The 12,030-nt window shown below is 37.4% G+C and overlaps 1 protein-coding gene across 1 annotated transcript; it reads left to right on the top strand.

The window, feature by feature from the left end:
* The first annotated feature begins 5,108 nt into the window (after nucleotides 1-5,108).
* On the top strand, nucleotides 5,109-9,459 carry LOC130455983 (poly(A) polymerase alpha-like). Its single transcript, XM_056808585.1, is given in 2 exon segments — nucleotides 5,109-5,743; nucleotides 5,745-9,459. Coding segments are annotated over 2 exon segments (2,133 nt in total). The 5' UTR covers nucleotides 5,109-5,231; the 3' UTR covers nucleotides 7,366-9,459.
* The last annotated feature ends 2,571 nt before the right edge of the window (nucleotides 9,460-12,030 follow it).

The raw sequence follows: 12,030 nt of genomic DNA, 5'->3' as shown, positions 1-12,030 counted from the left end.
TTAAGGATTAAGTATCTAGGAGGATGGCCTATGATAGATATGTGACAAATCAGAAACAACTGACAGACCCCTGGGCTGTCAAATTTAAGCTACCATTGGTACATGTGAGATACAGGAAAGTGATGTAAAACCCTCTATATATTTCGTGTCACTTCCTCTCTCAGGGGCCTTTCCCTGGAGAGGTGGCTCTGGCTGGCAGGGTGCTGAGCATTTTGACATCTTGGTGTGGCGGCAGCTATTGTCCAGTTTAGCAGTGGGTTTCCCTTGATACTATACTGGAAGAAGCTGAGTAGCTAGTTCAGGTTCAGGCATCTTAACTGAGCCTTCTTGGAGTTTAGGCTGATACTTTCTCCTTTACCTTCCAACACTATCCTCTTAGAGAAAGTCTCTAATCTTGCCCCTGGCACAGGCCAGGCGGGAGAAAATCCTACACCTTTTCCCTCTCCCTTCTCCTTAATTTTTTTCCTCTATATTAATTAAAATCACCACAAATTTGCAGCTGACTTGGGTATTTTATTTGGGATATCCCCTGGTGACCAAAATTAATATAGATTAGGTCAAAACCCTAAAATTATCCTTACAATGCAGCCATCTTGACTCCACCTCTCCTCCTTTCAGCTTCTTAAGTGGAAAAAGGGCTTTAATTTTGTGCATACACACACACACACACACACACACACATACATATCTGATACTTGGCACTAGAAGATTTAAACACACTCTGAGAGAGAGAGAGAGAGAGAGAGAGAGAGAGAGAGAGAGAGAGAGAGAGATAAGACTCTGCATGTGACTGAAAAATCCCACAATTTCTAGAAATCATTTTGCTAATACCTCTTGTGGCTAATTCCCATGTCCAATTTATTCACCACTCCTATTAGTAATACTTAGTTAAAGGATCCTTAAATAAAGTATATTTACAGAAGGTTTCCCTACCTTTTCTCAGGCTATGGTGCTGGCCTTCTCATCTCCCTTTGATCAATAACTAATAAATTCCTTCGAAAGCTTTACTACAAATATAAGATTGGATCAGCTATTTTTTTTTTAGAAATTTTCAAGTAAAAAATACAGCTTCAGAAACTTCTCAACTCCTCCTACCTATTCCTTCTTCCTATTGATCAGACTTTATATAACTAATCCCATCCTGGTCCATAGTAGACATTTAATAAATGCTTGTTGATGGATTACCACTCCTCTTAAGTGATGTTCTCTATCCTACCAGGAAAATCAATTTTGCACTCACTAATGAGGACACTTGAAAAATGCCAAAAAGTTCAAATTTCTTACTTTTGGCAACTTTGTTTATTGAACAGTCACTTAGTTCTTCACTTCTTATCTTCAACTTAGATTAAAGCTACTTTTATTCTAGCTAAGGGCTGTCATATTTCATATGGGACTTGGATTTTTAACCTGGGCTATATATCTATCTAAATGTGGAAGCTAAAGAAACTGATTAACTTCTTTATAACAAAATATAATTTTCTCAAAGGTTTCTTCCATCTTTTTAATTCTATGAGACAGTCTTTTCGCCAGGCTGGTCTCATAGGCAGTATTGCTATTCTAAATCTTTGTCACATAAATATGCCCCAGATTCTGGAAGCAAACAATTGCTACCATTATGGCAGAGCTTCTCATTTGTGGATTGAACAGTAAAGCACTTCCACTTCTACTCAACAATACTTCAGGTCTTTATGCATTTATTTTGTGTTTATACATCAAAAACTGACCTAGTGCACAAAAATATGGAAAAGGCAGCTGGGTGATCATAAAACTGAAATAACTCATTGGTAATTAGCTTATATTTTGAAAGCAAGGTTATATACATAGGTTGTACTATAGCTTAAGTTGTAGATAAATAGCAAATGTGAATATTTTTAACAAATCACTTTATTTTTACATAGTACATAATTTGCTCAAAATTATTCCATATTCCTTGGAAGACAACAATAGGAGAAAAAACCCTCTGTTCAGTGGTCCTCCAAATAAGAAAGGAATAAAACAAGAACATATATAATATGCAGGTTAAAAAATATTCAGTATTCTAATGAAAGAAATTAAGCAAAAAATTCAGATCCAAGAAGAGTTCATCATGGAAAGTGGCTTCAGATGTTTCTCTTTGCACATGACATTGTACTGGATGCCTTCAGCCCCCAAAGATTTCATATCCTCATGGAAAATATTGTTAATTAACCAATATAGTTTGACATATTCATTCAAAGAGGAAAGACTAGTACATGAACAGTACCTGTTGACAAGGTTTCAATGTTCATTTGAATGGACACTTTTTAGAACTTTTCTAATAGTATCTATTGTAAAAGAGAGAATCTGCAATGCATGCGAAGGACTGTCTTCTTGATCTGTCAATCAAAATGTAACATTCCATTTGGAGTGTTCCTGGGAAAAGACAGTTGGAAGCTGTAAAAATTAAGTTAGTCTCTAGTAATAGAAATATTATATTTTATGAGGTTTATTAAGGATTATTAGAAATCAAGGAATAAATAAATACAAAATAAGAAAACCACATGTCTAGGGCTGATTAGCCCATTCAAAACCCCCACGTTTAGTTTACCCACTACATCGCTGCAATGGAAGAGAGCATAGAAGAGGTCAAGGTAGGCGTTACTGCCAGTTTAAATAATAATTGTGATCTTGCCCAGGTGGGGACTCAGTGGAGATTATAGGGAATTCTGGGAAGTACCAAGGGCTTCTGGGGATTGAAGTCTAGGGTTCAAAATCTCCATTTTACAAAGCTAACCCCACAGCTGAACTGAACTGCTCTCTTGGCTTCTGAGCGAGGAGGGAAGAAGAAGGTTTTGTGTGGCTGAGGGTGGTGGCTGAACCTGAAAAGATAATTGTGTTTCTGGACTTGAATTAATCAAGCTGAGATTATCTGGCTATTTGGAACAGAAGAAAGAAGAAAATAATTGTCCTTGCCAGTGACTCCCTGACAGACTTTGTGTCACAGTTGTGACTGAACTGCCATTTTACCAATACCCTCCTAACTCCTTGTATAGATTAGGGAAAACCCCATCCCTCTTACCTCACCCTCTATCCTTGTCCTATCTTCCCCAATAAACCTCTAAACCTCATAGTTTCACCTTGAGTTACATAGAAGGAGGCTGATTGAGAGGGAGGAGGGGAGGGGAGGCAGGAGGAAGAGGGAAGAAAAACAGGTGGCATTTTGAGGGAGGAGGGTAGGAAAAATCTTGATGTATAAGCCATCAAGAATTAGATCAATAGGCACCCTCTAGTACCTCTCTATCTCCAAGTATCTTTTTATTATACTATATGTGGAACAGTTAGTAAAGATAGATGGTAATTTGGGTCAAATGTCACATAGATGGAAGACAATAGGCAGGATTGCTTTAAAAAAAAAAAAACTCTTACCTTCCATCTTAGAATTAATACTGTATATTGGTTCAAAACAAAAAATCACCCTGAGGGCAATGGCAAGATGTGTGATACATATAAGCAAGTTAGGACATACAACCAATGAACTTCAAAGATGAATAGGAGTAAAAAAAAAGTCATCAAGGAATCATATAAGAAGAGAAGATGGGTTGGTAATTTGACAAGAATGAAAGGTGGCAAGTTGAGAGTCAGAGTGTTTCACTGTATCCTCTCAATATCTGAAGAGATAAAGACAGACTCCCCAGCATGTTGAATATACCTCTTATATTAATCATGAGGGAGGCTAGGGGCAAGAATTGTATAGGATGGGAAGGGATGGATGTGTTTTTATCTGCATCTTTAGAGAGAACTCTTAAATTAAGAAGATCATAGAACTTTTTGGATATTGTATTTACTTTGTCTGTGCATCAATTATTACCCCTAATAAGTTCCTTTAGGGAAAAGATTGCTTCATTTTTATCTTAGTATTGCTGGCATACTGCCAAGGCACCTAATATATGTTTGTGGAATAAGTTAAATTGCCCAATTACTGAAGCCTTGATTAACTTCTAAATAATTAAAAGAAACTTCCTTAAATATTCACATAAAATAACCTATAGAAGAGAGTTAGAAAGAGTTCAAAACTAGCCCCCCCAAAATGTTGATCATAAAAATTATTTATAACCAATTTATTCATTCAAGCAATTAACTCATTATCAGAATCATATTGCTTCATGCTATTTACCTCCAAAGAATTTACAGTTACTTCCTCAGTTTGTCCTGAAAAAAAATCAAACACACAACAGAACCACTTAAAATATTTAAGAAAAGAAATCATTCAATAAGCCTAAGAAAAACAGTAAGGTTTAATTCACAAACTGCTGTCAGCTGCAATCTTGTTTTTATTTTCATCCTCTGGTTAGAAATGGGGATTCTATTAGCTCAAATTCATAATATTATATTATTTTAAAGTTCTTATTCTATCTTCTAATAGCATCTAGCTAGAATGAAGGATTCTTCTTCAACCATGGAGACATTTTGTTCTTTTATTTTATTTAAGTTTCCCCATATTTAAATAAAGAAGTCCTTTTAATATTCCCATCTTGTCAAACTCCTGTAAAAATAATAACTAATGAATTGATTATGGATATAAGATGATTAGATACTCTCCTTGCTCTGATTACAAAGTCTCTTCAATTTATATAAGTGAAGTGAGACTTATAAGTGAACTTCTCTTCAAGGCCAGGTGCAAGGATGCTAAGGAGATTCTTATTATACAAAAATAAATTATTTATTGATAATATAAGGCTATAAAAGGATTTCTAACTCTAAGGGATTCTACCTCCACCCAAATAGAACTTCTTGGTTCTGCAAGGAACTGCTTCTCCTTTTTCCACAGGCTACACTGATCATTCCTGATCTGACTAACTCAAATTTTCACTATTCTACAATAAACTAACACTATTATCTTTATAAGAAGTATATAATTCTTAACTTTGTCTCCAAGTTATAAAAATAACAAAGGCTAGCTGGCTGAGCCTCAGTGAGAACCAAGTTAGTACTCTGAGCCTTAGCAAACTCAGAGTCCAAACCAAAGACCAGGTCCTGCTTTGGTCTTCTCAGAGATAAAAACAATTTATGAGCTAGAACGTTGCTGTGGTAGCGCTCGGGCGCCATATTAGGAGGAAGGGGAAGAAGGAGAAGCACTTAAAGAGGCGGGTGCGGGCGCGGGAGTGGGGTTGGAGCCAGGGCTGAGGCGACCCCCCTCAGCAGATCATGCCCAGGGTGCCTGTGGAGGCGGCTGCGTTGGGGAAAGTGACTGGGCGGTGCTGGCGTGAGGGACAATGCCGTTTCCAGTTACAACCCAGGGATCACAACAAACACAACTGCCACAGAAGCATTATGGCATTACCTCTCCCATCAGTTTAGCGGCCCCCAAAGAGACAGACTGCATACTCACACAGAAACTAATTGAAACCCTAAAGCCCTTTGGGGTTTTTGAAGAGGAAGAGGAACTGCAGCGCAGGATTTTAATTTTGGGAAAATTAAATAACCTGGTAAAAGAATGGATACGGGAAATCAGTGAAAGCAAGAATCTTCCACAGTCTGTAATTGAAAATGTTGGAGGAAAAAGTTTTACATTTGGATCCTACAGATTAGGAGTTCATACAAAAGGTGCTGATATTGATGCATTGTGTGTTACACTAAGACATGTTGACGGAAGTGACTTTTTCATCTCATTCTATGAAAAATTGAAGCTACAAGAAGAAGTAAAAGATTTGAGGGCTGTTGAAGAGGCATTTGTACCAGTTATCAAGCTATGTTTTGATGGTATAGAGATTGATATTTTGTTTGCAAGCACTGCAGACTATTCCTGAAGATTTGGACCTTCGTGATGACACTCTACTAAAAATTTTAGATATTAGATGCATAAGAAGTTTTAATGGTTGCAGGGTAACCTATGAAATTTTACATCCAGTACCAAACATTGACAACTTCAGGTTAACTCTGAGAGCTATCAAACTTTGGGCCAAACGCCACAACATCTATTACAATATATTGGGTTTCCTCGGTGGTGTTTCCTGGGCTATGCTAGTAGCAAGAACTTGCCAGCTTTATCCAAATGCAATAGCATCAACTCTTGTACATAAATTTTTCTCGGTATTTTCTAAATGGGAATGGCCAAATCCAGTGCTATTGAAACAACCTGAAGAATGCAATCTTAATTTGCCTGTATGGGACCCAAGGGTAAACCCCAGTGATAGGTACCATCTTATGCCTATAATTACACCAGCATACCCACAACAGAATTCTACGTACAATGTGTCCGTTTCTACAGGGATGGTCATGGTTGAGGAGTTTAAACAAGGTCTTGCTATCACAGGTGAAATTTTGCTGAGTAAGGCAGAGGGGTCCAAACTTTTTGAAGCTCCCAACTTCTTTCAAAAGTGCAAGCATTATATTGTACTTCTAGCAAATGCACCAACAGAAAAGCAGCGACTAGAATGGGTGGGCTTGGTGGAATCAAAAATCCGAATCCTGGTTGGAAATTTGGAGAAGAATGAATTTATTACACTGGCTCATGTGAATCCTCAGTCATTTCTAGCACCGAAAGAAAATCCTGACAAGGAAGAATTTCCTACAATGTGGGTGATTGGATTAGTGTTTAAGAAAACAGAAAACTCTGAAAACCTCAGTGTTGACCTTACATATGACATTCAGTCTTTTACAGATACAATTTATAGGCAAGCAATAAACAGCAAGATGTTTGAGATGGATATGAAAATTGCTTCAATGCATGTAAAAAGATGGCAACTTTATCAACTCCTACCTAATCATGTGCTTCAGAAAAAGAAAAAGCATTCATCAGAAGTTTGATTGACAGCTCTAAATGACAGCAGTCTAGATTTGTCTATGGATAGTGACAACAGCATGTCTGTGCCTTCTCCTACCAGTGCTATGAAGACCAGTCCATTTAATAGTTCTGGCAGCTCTCAGGGCAGAAACAGTCCTGCTCCAGCTGTAACAGCAGCATTTGTGACCAACATCCAGGCAACTGAGGTTTCTGTGCCACAAGTAAATTCCAGTGAAAGCTCAGGGGGTACTTCAAGTGAAAGCATTCCTCAAACTGCCACGCAGCCAGCCATTTCTCCACCACCAAAGCCCACAGTCTCCAGAGTTGTTTCCTCAACACGCTTGGTAAAGCAACCACCAAGACCTTCAGGAAACACAGCAACAAAAGTTCCTAATCCTATAGTAGGAGTCAAAAGGACATCTTCACCTCATAAAGAGAGTCCCAAGAAAACCAAAACAGAGGAGGATGAGACAAGTGAAGATGCCAACTGTCTTGATTTGATTGAACGTGATAAACAGGAAACTAAGAAAACATCCAGTACAGACCTTTCAGATATCCCTGCTCTCCCTGCAAATCCTATTCCTGTTATCAAGAATTCAATAAAACTGAGATTGAACTGGTAAAAACAACCTCAGGGGTCCATAAACAATATCTGCCAACTCAACCTGTTGTCTTCTAATGCTAAAAAGGAGAATGGAGGGTGCAAGACTAGACATGACTGAAAATGGATTTAGGTTTATTTGGTGAACCTCCCTTACTGGGCTAATCAGCACTTGATCGGAAGTCCAGGTTAGTATGTGAAGCCATGTGAAGCTATTAGTAATGTGTTAGCAACAGTTGCATTAACTATTTCAAAGGATTACTGCCTTTAAAAGAAAAAAAAGAGGAAAAAAACCTCAAGTTATATTTGTATCCATATTTAACATCTGATTGGATCTCTGTTTGATGCATTGTTTGAAAAATTTGCAATACAAACTGGCATAAGAATTCCTTATATTAATGATGCACTTTTATGTATTTTTTATTAGAAAGTAGAACTAATTTTAGATCTTGAGTTTGATGCATTTTTATTTTTTCCTGAAGTTTCTTCATCATTATTCTATAAATTGGATAACATTGTACAGTGGTTATACTATTGTAATTGAGACAAATGATAAGGGTACATCTAGTTCAGTCCCATTGAAGTAGCCATAACCCTTAAAAATGAAATGTTATATCTTTGGGGTAAGTGACATATTAAAATAATAATTGGGAAATAGTTGGTTTTGAATGGGACACGATTAAGAAGTAGTATATTGGTTTTATTTATAAAGTTTTATAGTACATACAAATCAGCGGTCAAACAAGCAAATCCTTTTTTCCTTTGACCTAACAAAGTTCTGTTCTCTTTCCTTCAATCTTTTCTCTTTTATTCCCTTTTTTCAGTTTGTATGCACACAATAGGGACAATTTCATAAAAAAATTAATGCCAGTATTTTCTTAAGCCATGGTGTAAAACAAACCACCCTGTGGCCACATAGCACAAAACACAAAATTTTGGTCTGATATGCTTCAAACTTTTGGGTGACTAAGTGGTGCCTGTAAAGCATAACATCTCTTGGGATGGCCATTTTATCACTAATATAAAGTTTTGTACGTACACTCCATAGATTTCCTGCTGCAGCCAAGTAAAACATTTCAAATTTTGAACATAAAGGCAAAGCTATTTTCTCCAAGAATTTAAAAACTAATTTTTATTTTTAGATGGCTCACCAATAATTTGTCAATAAATTTTAGATAGAAAAAAAGCATACTTTAAAAAATCATTTCTAGCAAGCACTTGACATCTAGTCAGCTCTCTTTACTCCTTTTTTGTTTTATTCTTCAGTCCTATCAAAAAGATTTAAGAGCTTCTTTCTTTAAAAGGAATTTTTAAATCCTTCCTGATTGCAACAGAAATTACCAGTATTTAGAAAATGTGAGGGATACCAGATGTAGATAGCAAACTTAAACTTAGTTACTTTTTCTTGATCTGGGGGGAAAAAAAAGCAAAACCAACAAAAACCTTCCCATATTTTCTGATTAGCATGTTTTATGAATCCCCCATTGTGCTCCATCTTATTACATGTGCATTTTTCATATTAAACTGCAATTACTTATGCTCTTCCACTGTCCTTCTAAATTAATTTTATAAAGTTGGAGTGTAGTTTCTTTTTTCCCTTAGGCTATGCAGTAATTGAGGCTTTCTTTTCACCATTTCTTTAAGATGTCTAGTATACAATATTTCTATTTCCCTTATCTCCTGCCCCGTGCAGCCACCTTGCCCTCCCTTTCTACCACCTATGAAAAGATGATTATACTAACAGTTGAAGCATACAAGGTGTCTGTGTATTTTGTGTAGCTATGGAGTTTAGATCGAAATTGCCAGGCACAAATTTAGTCTTGTCATTTTGTTTACACATTGGGGAAAATAAAATTCAGTTTATTAAACGTTTCATGTAACTGCACCCAAGTTTTTCCAAGCAGGAAACTTGGAATTTTTCTGTATAGTGACTTTTTAATTCTAGTTTTCATAATCTGGAGATCAGACTGTTACTTTTACATGATGTACATAGTGTCTCATGACTGGAGTTTGCTTTGTTTTATAGTATCTGTACTCCTTGTATTTTTCAAGAGCTATTTTGTAAACAGATGATGTATTTCTCCATTGAAAACACAATAAAAAACAGCACAATCCCCCCCCAAAAAAACAATTTATGAAACAACAATAGATAATCGCTAGTGTTTCCCACGTTGGAAAAGGAAATTGCTTAGCTCCTTCAGGTTTTTCCCTTCTTTCCGTTTACCTCAGACAGTGAGGAGAGAGAAAAGATGTCACCTGCTCCCAGCACTCCAAAAGAGAGCAACTGCCACTCCCAGAGAGCAACTGCCACTTCCAAAGAGTAACTGCTGTAAGTGAGATTCTGCACAGAGAGGAGATGGAATGTTGAGAAGAGGTATGAGTGACAACTAAGGACAGTTGGAAGGTTGAAGAGCAGAGAGTTATGGGAAAAAAACTGTCTCAGGAGAGGAGTTTGTTCCTGGACCCTGAACTGAAAGGAGGTCCTATTTATTGCCACATGAGGATTGAATCCCATCAATCCCTGAGGATTTCTCAACCATTTCCTTTGATCACAAAGCTTGTGGATTGTACCTGTTGCTGGTGGACAGTTAAGAATTAAGTGGACTGACTGAGTCACCTGAGGGATTTTGCCCAGAAAGGCAGGCTGAGCCAGGCCTGAAGAAAGAAACTTCTCTCTCTGCTAGCTACATCTAAAGACATTTGTAATCTGTGGTTACTAGTTTAGGTTAGCAGAATAGGGAAAGGAAGACATCAAAGAAAATTTCTAGGCCAGGGCTTTCTGGCTTTTGGCTTAGGCCAAAAGAGCTCCTATATCACTCTGTTTTAGACTAGGACACTCCTATTTCCTCTCTCCCGATTCTTTCCTTGATATTTGTTTATGAAAAATCCTTTGAGTTGTCTCTATCCCAGTTCAGACTTCTGCTTACCCCTTGGCCTCCATCGTATTCTACAGTGACAGAGAGCAACCATTGTCTCTATGTCAGGAAGAAGGGGTTTCCCTCTGAGGTCAACTAGTCAATCCATCTTGACCAGTCTTAAACAACATCTTCTAGGGGGTCTCCTTTTTATCCTTTTAACAATCTACTACTTCGTCTAGCTCACCATTAGGGCTCTAGTCTGAGACAAAGGGTACCAGCAGCACTCTGCCCAGACAGAGAGGAAGTTTCTCTAAGGGTTGGTTCACCAACTCACACAAACTAACCTACATATCATCACCCCAGGGGTTCTCCTAAATTCCCTTTTAATACTGCCACAGAAAAACTGTTACACCTCCCACACACATTGTTAATATTTGAAACTGACACTCTCTCTCAGATCTGTTTCAAACTCCAATTCTTTCTCAAGCCAGCTTCTGCACTTCTTACCTCTAAACTAATATAACAAGACTTAATTTCTAATATCATCCTTATACTCCCAACTCTGCCAAAGTTCTCCTTCTCTACTCCTTATATGCCACTAAGCAGAGCTGAAAGTTATACAACCTAGAAAACTAGGTGCACTACAAATTTGTTTCTAATATCAGTGATCTCTGATAAAACACAATTCATTTACTTCTCTCTGATGGATTCTCTAACCCACTCATATTAGGTTCTCATTTGAACTTGTTTTCTCCTCAAGCTTTTATCTTTCCCCTCCACATCCTCTCAGTAGAGGACCTTGATTAATATTCACAAAATAGAGACTGTTTCCTGTGAACTCTTGCTCTTCTTTTTCTCTCTCAAAACCCCTATCCTCAATTCTCATTCTTTCATCCTTTACATCAGTCTCTTATAAGACTTCACCCAGGTAATCTCTTCTACTTGTATCATTAATCTCATTCCTTCTCCCATAATCTTTTTCTCTGCCTTCAGTCTCTTTGTATCTATGGGTTTCCTCAGTACCCAATGTGAGGGAACCCTCTAGAATCCTAACATTCCTTAAAGTAATTATACTGTATCTATCCCTCCTACTTTCCCTTATGAATCCAACGCTAAACAAAGGGGGAAAGGGAACTGTTTATACTCATTGAAAAAAATTGCCCTAATCTCTTTGAACAGTTGGGGACTCTGGCACCCAAACTGCTATCTTTTATTCTTGCTAAATTACATAGCCCTTCTTCTCCTCTTATATCATTAAATGATTTTAAAAGTTCTTTTCAGCTGTATTCTTCCTGATTAATGAGATGGAACTAATCGCTACTATACTAGACCTATTCAAAAGGAAAGATCAAATAAATGCTGCAATTCTATAGTCATTCTGGCAGCAGAAATGTTGAAGTTCTATAGAAATCTGGTGCTCAGGAAATAAATGGCCTTTTATCCTTTGGTCTTTCCTCTTTAGGTGACCACATGAATTTGAAATCTAAAAAGTATGCATTATTGTGGATTTACCTAATGAGAATCAATTGTCAAGCTTCTTTGTCAAATTCTGTTTCTTCAAGAATATGAAGACTTCCTCAGTGATTTGGGTAGATGAAAACAATTTATTACAATGGTCACAAGAGCAGCTGAAGCAAGCTCTGGAGAGCACTTAGAGCTTGATCAGATACCAAAGATGCCAAGGTCATCCACTGCATTCTGGGCTGTTGCCAGTCATCTTGACTTTTATCTTGCCACTGGACTTCAATGACTCTTGGAGAGAGAGTGAGGCTGATAACTTTGTGAAATTCTGCCTCATTTAAAATTCAGTTCATGGGTAAGTCAAGACA

Source organism: Monodelphis domestica, chromosome 8 (genome assembly GCF_027887165.1).
Source record: "Monodelphis domestica isolate mMonDom1 chromosome 8, mMonDom1.pri, whole genome shotgun sequence".
Lineage (NCBI taxonomy): Eukaryota > Metazoa > Chordata > Mammalia > Didelphimorphia > Didelphidae > Monodelphis > Monodelphis domestica.
This window is presented reverse-complemented; position numbering and strand designations above follow the sequence as displayed.